Raw genomic sequence first — 11,818 nt, 5'->3', positions numbered from 1 at the left:
TTAATTAACCAATGAAATCGACAGATTGATATGACACTCCCACATCATTTAAATGTTATTGTTTTAGATTTATTTTATAACTATTTTGCTTGCGCTTATGTATATGTACTACATGGGGTCAGAAGAGGGTGTGGGATCCCCTAGAACTGGGGTTGCGGATGATTGTGAGCCACCATGTGGGTACTGGGAACAGGATATGAGTCTTCTGCAAGAGTAACAGGCTCTTCCCACTGAGCTAGCTCTCCAGCCCTTTAAAAGAATCTGATTTGTAGCCCAGGCTGGCCTCAAGCTTCAGCAGTCCTTGAGCATCAGCCTCCTGAGTACTGGGGTTTGGGTGTGAGCCACCACATCTAGTTGTTGTTGTTCCTAATATGGGTCCTGTTTACATGGATAATAATGGATGCACTATGTGCGTTTAAGTTACATGTTCAGCCATAAATAGAAGATTGCAGGTATTGCAAGTTTAACCTCTGCATTTTTTCCAAGCCTCACTTTGCTCTTTTCAGAGAAAATGCTGTCCTAGGTTTTGTGTTTGTTACTTTCTGGCCTCTAAAGATATGTTTGCTCTTAGATGTTGTATCCGTCAACCTGAGGCCTCCATTTGCTTGTTTTCCTGCATTCTGTAGTTCCTGTGATTTATTTCTCCACTCTTTGTTGTGTTTCTGTGGTTGTGTTTTTGTCTGTAGCTGCAATGTAATTTGAAGGGTGGCTCTCCACTGGGTGAATATGGCACAGTTTGTCTGTTTTCTCCTTGGAGGTTTTGATTATTTTCAGTTTTTCTATTACAGTGAATATTTATGTGTATCATTCCTATTCCATTCATTTGCTGAGTTTTCTGGGCTCTGTAATCGACACTGGAATTGCTGAGTAGGGGATATATGAATGTTTACCTAACTTCAAGTGTGGCACTAATTAGACTCTGTCACCAGTGTCTTGGAGTGCCTTTGTCCTGACTCTGGTGACTTTACTGGTTTTAACTGTTTGGTGGTTATAATGGGATTTGTTTGTGGTAGAGGTCTTATAATTGGGACATGATGCTATATTAATTCTTTCTACTGTCTGTGGTTGAGTGGCATCACTTGGATCTCTCTCTCCCATTTACTTTTGGTGGGGTACATCTCATGGCAATCACCTTTACCTCTTCAACCATCCTTTAGCCTCTGAACTGCTTCTTTTTCCTAATAAGATAAATTATTTTGACATAAGCCATTTTCTTTTTATTGTTGTCTTTTGAAAGCTTGTTTCTATGTCTGTATATATTGTATAGCATTGTAGTATTGAATTAAATATGTACTATAAAAGGTAGTGATTACAGCATGTATTTTATGATTAATTTAACTTTTTTTTTTAATTCAAAGCACAAATTTCCAGAAGAACAACCCAGTTCACAAGCTCACAGAGGAGGAGCTACTGGCCTTCACATCCGTGAGTAATGACATCTCCCTCTCCAGTTCCTTTTTCCTTTGGTGTATTGTTGCTCAAGCTGAAACCCTACCAGCTAAGGAAATGGGGCGTTTACCCTTATCCTGCCGGTTCTCAAGCCACACATTTCCTGCTACTCCATTAAGAGGCCTGCTTTTCTTTGAACTTGGTTAGATTTGAAGACAGTGACCACATTCTCATTCTTTTCTCTCTCTCTCTCTTTCTTTCTCCTTCATTTCTTCCTTTTTTTCCTTCCTTCTTTCTTATTTTTGACTCCATGACCTACTGTGCATATAATAGAAAATAACGGTTTGTTGCCTGAATGAATGAATGAATGAATGAATGAGTGCCCGAGTGTTCACAAGTCTTATGCATAAGAGTGAGGGCCCATTTTGATGCCTACCTGGCTGTCTTGACAAAGAGTTGTTGTTTTTTTTTTTTTTTTGGTTTTTTGAGACAGGGTTTCTCTATAGCTTTGGTGCCTGTCCTAGAACTAGCTCCTGTAGACCAGGTTGGCCTCAAACTCACAGGGATCCGCCCTCTGCTGGGTTTAAAGGCGTGCCTTACCACCGCAAGAGTTTTGAGCAGGGCCAGGAGAAGGAGATGGCATTGGGAACATAGGGAGCTGTCAACATTCCATACCATAGGACGGATGAGTGGATGGAGAAGTGGCTGTGGGATTTGACAGGGTGCGTGGCTGACCTGGAGCACTGTTGGAGTGAATTGCGCATCGTCACCTCCTAGCTTCAGACTAAAGAGGAACAGTGACGGACAGATTAGGACCTAGGCTGGAGAAGAACAGAAATGAAAGGGAAAGATGGGAATAGATGTTGGAAGATTTGAGATCAAAGGAAAGAGACGCATGCCACAGAGGACTCACGTGGTTTGGCTTTGTGAGTGGAAAAGGGTTCACGTGTTCTTTCTATTTTGTAAATGTGCTCTCTTTAGATGGCCCTGAAGGCCAGGCTGATCCTCCTGCACTGCATGCTGAGTGCTGGGATCAAAGTGTGCACAACCATGCCCAGCTTGCTACATACTTACTTAAATGAATCAAATTCCTCATGACTCTTCCAGAGGCATCCTTGTCAGAGGATTCGGAACTCCGCTTTCTTTCTTCCTTTCTCATTTTTCAGCTAAGACAAGAGAAAGAACTTTGATCTGGTAGAAAGGAAGGCTGGCTTGTTGGCACTGTCATAGGTGCTCTCCTACCCATTCTCGAGCAGAGTAGATGCTGATGCAGGAGCCCTCTGTGTGGCCTTTATCTTCCCACTCTTCCTGCTCCTCAGCGTCTAGGGTATCACTGTACTATGGAGGGCTTTAGCTGACTGTATGGAAATACCTTATTTAATTATGACATGTACTGTAAAGAATTTGGCAAGCCAAGTGGCACAATTGTTTTCAGTGCACATAAAATAACGTGTGTACCTTCTTTCACTCAGCTAGTAACTATGAAATATTTACCGTTTGCAGGTGTTGTGATCCTCACTGGGGATACAATATTGAGCAGTGTCTTTTTTGTTCTAGAGTTTTAATTAATTTACATTCCTGAGAGGGAAATATACAGACAAAGAGAGAAATAGCTATTTAATTGAGGTGCTAAGGAGGGCTGTAAAGTAGGGATGGGTGTTGTGTAGGGAGGTTGTCTGGAGTATCTCAGTGAGAAGGTGATTGTCTACCCCACTCAAGTGGGGACGTGGAGGATCTGGCCTGGCTGTGAGCTTGAGGGGGCACTGGAAGTAGAGGGCTAAGAGAAGGCGAGTGCTTAGGCAGCAGGTGGCCTGAGGTTAGCTGTGATGTGGCGGATGACGGAACGTTCTCGCTGGGCTTCGTGGTGAGGTGATCAGTAGTAACATCGTCATGTGGGTTGGTCTCATACACATTGTCACGTGTATCATTCCCAGTTACTGTGCGAACACTGCATCACCGTTCGTGTGGGGGGAGATTTTGTTCTAGTCGTTTATCTGTTCTCATTCCTCTGTGCCATGAGGCACTTGTGAGCTAGTTAGCTGGTGGTTCCGACGTGGGTAGCTCCTCCCTCGCAGCCTGCAGTGAAGGTCATAAATTTGAGTTTCATACTGCCCCCGCAAGGGCTCTTTGCTGAGGACTTCTGCTGTCTTCTCCTTTGGCTCTCCTCCCATTCAACAATGGCCTGAGTGCTGATCTCTCTGGAGAGAGCTTTGTGACTGCAGAGACTAGCCTTCCCAAGTCTTCCCAAGGAGACTTCTTTGTTAATTCCCAGTAAATGCATCTTTCCAAGAAGTACTGCAGTGGGTTGGGGCTGTGGCTCAGTGGGTAGAACGCATGCCTGGTTTGCCCAGAACCCTAGGCTCAGCTCCCAGAGGACGTAAACGGGTGTAGGGGACTCAACCAGCCATGGATTAACTGTTCCCCAAGGAACATGGAGCAACAAGCTGTGTGGCAGCTACTTGGGCTGAGGCTTTACAGTAGCCTAAAGGTGCAAGGAAGGACGTGTGTTGTAGACTGGATGCAAATACCAACCCGCTTCATGTAAGGGCCTTCTTCAGTATTGTCAGTGACACCTGGACCCAACCCTCAGATTCTGGGGGACAGGTGCAGGCTGTGTAACTCTAAGTGTCTCTGAGACAAGATGGGTGGGCACTTTCAGGCACTGTCCTGTAACACCCGATTCTGTGTTACCCCTTCGGTACAGTTCGCGCACCACTGTTCTGTACGCGAGTTAGGCAAGGGCTTGGAGATTGAAAGAACACACAAAGAGACCTGGGTCATTCGAAAGGAGATCAGCCAAATGCTGTTTATTCAACCTTGGGGAAATCCTTATATACCTAGCTGCTGCACAAGGATTTCCACCCAGGCAGGTAGGAAATTACCACACCAAAGATGGAGTAAACAATGCCCTACAGCTAATCACCAGGCAGGGCAGGGGGAGCACAGGAACAAACAGAGTGCTTCAGCTGGCTGACCAGAAACTGTCCTCAAGATGAACCCCAGGAATAAGGATAGACCCAGGCCCTATACTGTCCCACTTCTAAACACTTGACCTTGTTTTGGGGTCTCTTTTAGCTTAAGGATAGGTACATTTTTTTTTCCATCTTCCTTCTGTTGAAACCTTGCTTTCAAATGTGGAAAGTACATAAAAGTGCCCACAGTAAGTAAAAGCTGGTGTCCTTAGCCTTCAAAGATGAGCTGGCTTGCTAGTCCTTGTTTTGGAGGAGGACATTATAGTCAGAGCTTTGATTTGTCACAGCAGTTGCTCCCAGATAACCACAGAGACTTGATATTAATTATAAATGCTCAGCCAATAGCTCAGACTTGTTTTTAGCTAGCTCATATAACAAATTCATTTCTTATCTATTCTTTGCCACGTGGCAGCACCTTTCAACGTGGCGTGTTCATCTTTCTTCTCTCTGTGTGTCTGCTCCTGATTCCCCAGACTTGCTCACACATACTTGGCTTTTTGAGGTAGGATGCAGTTATCTGTCGCAAGCTGACCTAATATTCACAATCATCCTGCCTCAGCCTCCCTATTTCTGGGAGGTTGAGACAGGGTTTCTCTGTGTGGCCCTAGCTGTCCTGGAACAAATGCTATAGACCAGGCTGGCCTCAAGCTCACAGAGATCCTCCTGGTTCTACCTCCAAAGTGCTGGGATTAAAGGCATGCGCCACCACTGCCCATCTGTTTTTTTTTTTTTAAGACAAAGTTTAAAAAATGTCCACCAATATATTTACCGATGATTCTCAATCAAATAGTTGGCTTATTCTGGTTCTGTATTTTATTGAGTTTAATAATCTAAATTTTATTTTTTTTTCCCAGTGATTTTTGCCAGTGATGTTGTGTTGGTGTAGCATGTTGAAACATATGTGAGGCTATTTTTAAATTAAGCTTACAAACTGACAGCTTTCCTATGGCATTTCCATACATACATGGAATACCGTAATTCAGCAATCTAAAGCTTGTCCTGGAAGCCATAGCTCTCCTTGTTTAAGACAGTCATTATGAGGTGCTGTTCTTGAGAAATCATATCTGCATATTTCAGGAACATCGAGCTGTAGTAAAAATAATCAGTATTGTTTGAGAGAGCCATTTATGTTATATCAGCTTGATAATTTAAAGTTAGCTGTGATAACTCGTATTTCCACTCAGATGAGCCAAGTTAGTGACACTCGTAATGCTTTTCATTTCCTTTCTTTGTTGAAAATATGAACAATTTAGTTCTTACAGGTGTTTCAGTTTTCATTGGCAGAAGTTTTGTTCAAGTGTGAATTGATGTTGGCAGCTTGCCTTCCGACCAGCGGTTCCAAGGTCTCCATGAAAGAAGGAAAGAGTCCTTTGAAAGTTTCACGTTATATTTTATGTATTTTTTCTTTCTGATATTGATCCCCTTCTCTCTCTCCCTTTCCCTCCCTCCCTCTCTTCCTCTCAGTTTTCTTTGAGATGGAGACTTTGACTTTTGAAACAAGGGCTGAGGTACTTTACTGATGGCCCTAAACTTACTGTCCTCAGCAGAGGATAACTTTGAACTTCTAATCTAATGACCTCTTCCTCCCAAGTGCTGGGATTCCAGACAGAAGCCACTAGCCCACCTTTGAGATGGAGGAATTTTTAAAAATTTTATTTTTATGTTGATCTAGTTGATCTCAAACCCATATTAAAACTGTCTTTTTACCCCAGCCCTCTGAGTACAAATGTTTATACAAATTGCTGTATCAGATACTAGTGGATAAATACTCCAAATAAAATTCAAAGATTGTTGTAGTGGAAAAAAGGCAAAATGTCAAAGATTAAGCTGGCCATGGTGGCATACACCCGTAATCCCAGCAGAATCAGGAGAATCTGGTCTACAGAGTGATTTCCAGGACAGCTGGGGCTACATAGAGACAGAAAAATGTCAAAGATGTCTTGATGGAAGCAAAGCAGAGCTGCAGCTCTGGTTCTGAGAGATGCATTGGAGACTGTATGTAGCGCGATAACTCTGTCCAATCAGATCAAAGTGCACAGTGAACTTGAGTATATTTTAGTGTATCAGATACATTCGCTAAAGAGGAAACTGTGTTATTTAGACCTATTGTTAAGGTTAATCCACTTATCAAAATAGATCTGCCTGTTAATATAGTATTTTTTGTCACAAGTACAACACAAACTACTCAACCACCATCATGTATGAAGTAAGTGGAGTCAACATTAGTAGAAAAACCCTATGTGAAATTGTATGATATTTATCCCTTTTCTGTGGCAAAAGTCAGAATAGTTTCCTCAAGATTTATGAAGTGTCTTAGTTGGATATGGTTGCAAATGCCTTTAATCCCAGCACTTGGGAGGTGGAGACAAGTGGCTCTCTCTGAGTTCAAAGCCAACCTGGTCTACAGAGAGTTCCAGGATAGCCGGGGTACTCAGGGAAACCTTGTCTCAAAGAAAGAAGAGAAAGCAAGGTGTAGTTAGGGTGTGTGTCAACCTTAGCATTTACACACGTCATTGATGTTGGCAATAGTTTGTCCAATTCCCTTTCCTTTCCTGACGATTGAGAGGCAACAGGAATGGCCACCAGGAAGCTGGCCAAGATGAGTGGGCTCTGAGGACAGAAGTCTTGAATATTAAATAGTATAGGTTAATTGACATCCACTAAATAAATGGAATCTTTTTTTTCCTTTCTTTTTTTTTGGTTTTTCAAGACAGGGTTTCTCTGTAGCTTTGGAGCCTGTCCGGGAACTAGCTCTTGTAGACCAGGCTGGCCTCAAACTCACAAAGATCCTCCTGCCTCTGCCTCCCGAGTGCTGGGAGTAAAGGTGTGTGCCACTACCACCTGGCTAATAAGTGGAATTTTAATACATTAATAAAGTAATAATTTTCAATCAACTTCTTATGTTAATGGACATAATTATTATGATTTAATTATTTTAAATCTCTAAACACACAAGCACCCAGAAGCTGGAGCTAAGGACAGAAGCCAGCTGGCAGGCACCTGAGCGCTAGCAGCAACAGCTGTGAGGGCTGGAGTCACTGGGGGTCGACTAGCGGGGGTAATAGCACTTCCACTGAGTTAAGACTGTGAAGCAAGTCTGAAGTCACCTGAATTCATGTACTGCCCAGCCTATGGCTGCCACACACTGTCTTCTCCAGGGGAAAGCACTTCTGAGCCCACTGTTAAAGCTGAGCACATGGAAGGCAAGCACCTGTGCTGAGTGCGCAGAAGTGGCAGCAGCCTACGAAAGCTCTGCCTAGACTGGAGCTCACTGACTGGAGTGTGGGCAGCGCCACAGGGTGATTAAGGGAAAAATGTGCAAGCGATTTCCGATCCTTGTTGGGCTGTTGTGGTTTTGGAAGATTGTACCTTACAGAAGCGATGTGAAGAGTGAACAGGAGGATTGAAGGCTGATTAATCTGTGCTCTGTCACTTCACTGACCAAGTGTGGCATCAGGAAGCTGTGCATTGCAGATTCGCCAGACAGCCTGTTCTTAGGTACCTCTGCATCCGGGCACACATACAGGAGTGTTTCATAGTTGCCTGTGTTGTGATGGCGAAAGCTGAAAGCAGACAGTTGTTGGCAGGAGGATGGATACCTGAATTGTGACTTTGTTGTGATTACGAGACACCCTGCAGCAGTAAGGTTACAGATGTGGCAAACTACAAAGCTAGTTCTACGTGCTTGGGTTTGCACGGTGTACTCCATAACCTAGGGTTGCTTACTTTGAAATTCTGTGTATAGTGTGGGAGAAGTAAAGGAATGAGCCATGGAACTTACCTTTAAGAAAATTTTAATGTAGATCTGATCAAATAAATTCACAAATTTAATCGCCAGTCAGGCAGTTTGAAGATTATGCAAATTGATGGTCCCAATAAGCAAATCACCTGGTTGCTGAGAAAGGAAGAATACGTTTAGCACTGAGCATCAAAAAGGCACTGTTCCTTAGGGCAGACTTTGAGGCTGGCTATGGAAGGCAGACAGGGTTTCCGTGGTCCCATATGTCAGAAGCAGAGTCTGGGCAAGTCCAGTCCAAGTGCAGGGTCACTGGCAGAGTCTGTGAGGGCAGCCAGGGAGTCGAAAGGAAAAGCAGGCCCAGGACAGACTTGAAATGTTCTCACAGCAAAGCTAGAGGGTTTGGACTGCTGTCCCATTTTCCTGGGAACAATTTATAGCTTAAACTTGGAATTTAAACTTACCGTCTCTTGGTACTAACTTAAAATAAATATTCTTTTAAGTAGATCATTTAAAGCAGGGAGCTAGTTCTGCTTTTTATAGCATTTCTTTGTTGTTTGCTCCCTCGGTCAGCCTGACCTGGGTGGGCATCATCCCTTTGGTCAAATAATCCTGGACCCAACAAGGAGAACTCAGAGCTGGCTTTGATTTACCTGTGGAAAAGCAGCTGTCTGAAGCGCCTTTATGTCCAAAGGACTGGACTGCCTGTCTGCTGAATGAAGATCCTTGTGCCCTTTGGAGGAGTATTCAAAATGCGTGCTTGGAAGAGTGAAAAGGGCTTGTTTTTAATAGGAACATACAGTACTCCAGATCCTCTCTGATAGTGCTAAAAGTCTTGTTGCTCGTCTCAGGCATGAGGGGCATGTTGCAGATGGTAGGAAATTGTTAGCTGAATAAAATAACTATACATGTATCCTTTACACGCATAAGGAACGTTTTCTGCGTAGTGTGAGTCCAAGTGATGTTCACTGTCTTTTTAAACTCAATCATTATTAATGTGTGTGCGTGTGTGTCTGTGTGTGTGCGTGCACTTGTGTGCGTGCATGTGCATACACGTGTGCTGGGGATTGACCTTGGGCTGTTAGACTCTCACAGAAGTCACTTTTGCTTGTGCAGCCGTCTCTCCTGGTGCAGCCGTCTCTCTCTCCTGGTGCAGCCCTCTCTCTCTCCTGGTGCAGCCCTCTCTCCTGGTGCAGCTCTCTCTCCTGTCTCTCACTGACGTCTCTATTTGAAGCAGTTGCCAGTTTGCTCAGATGGAGTGGAGTCTGCACACTGACTCAGGTGCATGCCTCAGAGGGAATAGGCACTCTGAGGTAGCTGAAAATCCTCTCTGTCATTTGTAGTGAGTGCCTCCCTTCTGGTCTCAGAATATCTTTTTACACTTTTTATCAAAGATTGCTGAAGTGAATTTGTTCTTTCATTATAAACCATGACTGTAAGTAGATAGGGCTCATAGTTAGAGAACTTGTCTAACTTGTTTGAGACCCAGGATTTGGTCCCTACCATACCCCACAAAAGACAACCAACCAACCAACCAAACAAAAACCTACATTGTAAGCACAAATAAAAGATGACTAGCATTTATTTCAATGTTCACAAAAATAAAAATATTAATAACTTAGAAAAATAATATACATGCTAAAGGCTACTTGTCTAATAAATGTCTTTTCGAATATTTTGGTCAGTGTAAGTTGAGAATGAGAGAGTGTATGTGTGTCTTAAATGGTTTCTGTTCTCTTTTTATAAGCAAAAGTGGTCGAAATCCCAGCTCACATACATGTTTGGGGTTGTAAACAGGCTGAGATTCGTTTGTATCTGTGCCTTAATTCTAACAGTGAGGCTTGTTGGATACAAAACTTCTTAATTTGTTTCAAACTGCATTGGATTTTTAGTCAATGCTAGTAATTTAATGAGATGGTGTGCCATCAAATTGTTAGAGTAAGATTTATTTATTTTTTAAAATAAGGTATTTATTTTTAAAAATAACGTATTTATTTTTATATTGTTTGCGTTGGTATTTTGCCTGCATGCATGTATATGTGAGGGTGTCAGATCTTAGAGTTACAGACAGTTGTGAGCTGCCATGTGGGTGTTGTGAATTGAACCCGAGTCTTCTAGAAGAGCAGTCAGTGCTATTAACCACTGAGCCATCTCTCCAGCTTCTAGTTAGATTTATTTTTACACTCCTGTTTTTTTCCAAGGTATAATTTGCAGTTGTTTGCTTCTGCTTGCCTTAGGTACCAAGAGTGGTCAGGTTCATAGGCACAAGGAGTAGAATGTTGTTTCTCAGCCTTAGAAGAGGGAAGACACGGGGAGCTCTTGTTTAATGATACAGACTAGGGTTGCAGATGAGAAAAGATCCTGGAGACTGGTTGCACAACAAAGTGAAAGTTAAAATGAACTGTGTGTTTAAAAGCAGGCTTTTATGTCCTGTGTGTTTTTATCATAATTTAAAAAATGTAAAAGGAGAGAAGAAAAGATGCTATTTGTAATAGTGTCGAAACCCATCCCATTCCTAGAAATGTACTTACCATTTGAGACCGGGAGGCTCTCAAGTACTAAAATCTGCAGAACATTACTGAGAAGTTAAATGAAAGGAGGCACACATTTGTTCCTGGGTGGCTCAGCCTTTAACATTTCCAGCCTTTCCAGATTAGCCTATGTTAGTGCAGTCCCTGACGAAGTCCCAGCACTTTGATTTTGCTGATATTTTTGCTGAGGTTTTCTTTTTTTTTTTTTATTGTGTGTGGTAGCACTAAAGGTGACTTTTTCAAAAGCTGATTTTTAGTTTATACAGAAAGGCAAAGAGTGAAGAATTTCTTAGGCAGTCAGGAAGAGCTGGCAGGCCACACTGTGTGACGCTGTACTGACTGAGGCAATGCTTACTTATTAAAACGTGATGCTTGAGTGGCAGCTGAAGCACCAGCTGTGTCTTCCTGGCTCCACCCCAAACCAGACTGATGGAGAACTCTGGGGCTGAGGCCATGGAGTCTGCATGTCAGCATGCCCTCTGGTTGTTTTTATACACTTTAAAGTCTAGGAAACACTTGAGTAAAGACAGAGGCTCTCCGGAGCAGCCAATGGGGCAGGTGGTCTAGAGGATAGCCATCGGATGTTAGAGGGGGCACTGCGGCACAGTTGACTTTACAATCTTAGATAATGTATATGGCCATATGGAACAGGTGTCTAACCTCAGGCCATCCCACATTTAAAAAAGTCAATTCAGACAGATCTACTATGTAAAAATAGAAGGCCAAGCTGTAAAGCCAGAGAGGTAAAATGCAGGAGACCTTAGGAGAGTTGAGCAGGTTTAATAAAATCCTAAGCATAGAAATGATAAACTGGACTCTATTACTAACGAGCGTTTGTTTTGTTAGTAGGGATTGAACCCAAGGCTCACTCATCACAAGCCAGTGAGGTCCACGTCCACACAGTTCAGAATTGTCAGATCCGTATCTTTACCATTTTGGGCACCTGAACAAGTAGCTTTTCTCAATTACTTCTGCCACTTCTAATGAACAGTAAAGAGCTCTGTGAGATATTCAGTAAATATGAAATCTAAAATAATTGAATTCAACTTGCTTCAGGATGCAAAAATAAATTCAACAAAGGAAAACATGGGCTCATCATGTTTTCGGATTTTGGAAGTGGCATAAGCATAAAGTCAGCTAAATTTCATCCATTTTTTCCTCCTTATGAACATAACATCTTAGTCTTTGAT

At 42.7% G+C, this 11,818-nt stretch overlaps 1 protein-coding gene across 2 annotated transcripts in view; it reads left to right on the top strand.

The window, feature by feature from the left end:
- Positions 1-11,818, top strand: part of Ttc27 (tetratricopeptide repeat domain 27) — a 131,087-nt gene that overhangs the window by 33,591 nt on the left and 85,678 nt on the right. For both annotated transcript variants that reach the window (XM_026789696.1, XM_005367932.2), the window contains one exon: positions 1,359-1,425. In XM_026789696.1, coding sequence (XP_026645497.1) covers positions 1,359-1,425 — 67 coding nt within the window. The remainder of the gene's footprint in view (positions 1-1,358; positions 1,426-11,818) is intronic.

This window comes from Microtus ochrogaster, unplaced genomic scaffold, assembly GCF_000317375.1.
Source record: "Microtus ochrogaster isolate Prairie Vole_2 unplaced genomic scaffold, MicOch1.0 UNK26, whole genome shotgun sequence".
In the NCBI taxonomy this organism is placed as follows: Eukaryota; Metazoa; Chordata; class Mammalia; order Rodentia; family Cricetidae; genus Microtus; species Microtus ochrogaster.
Note: the sequence above shows the minus strand (reverse complement) of the source record. Positions and strands in the feature narration are given on the sequence as shown.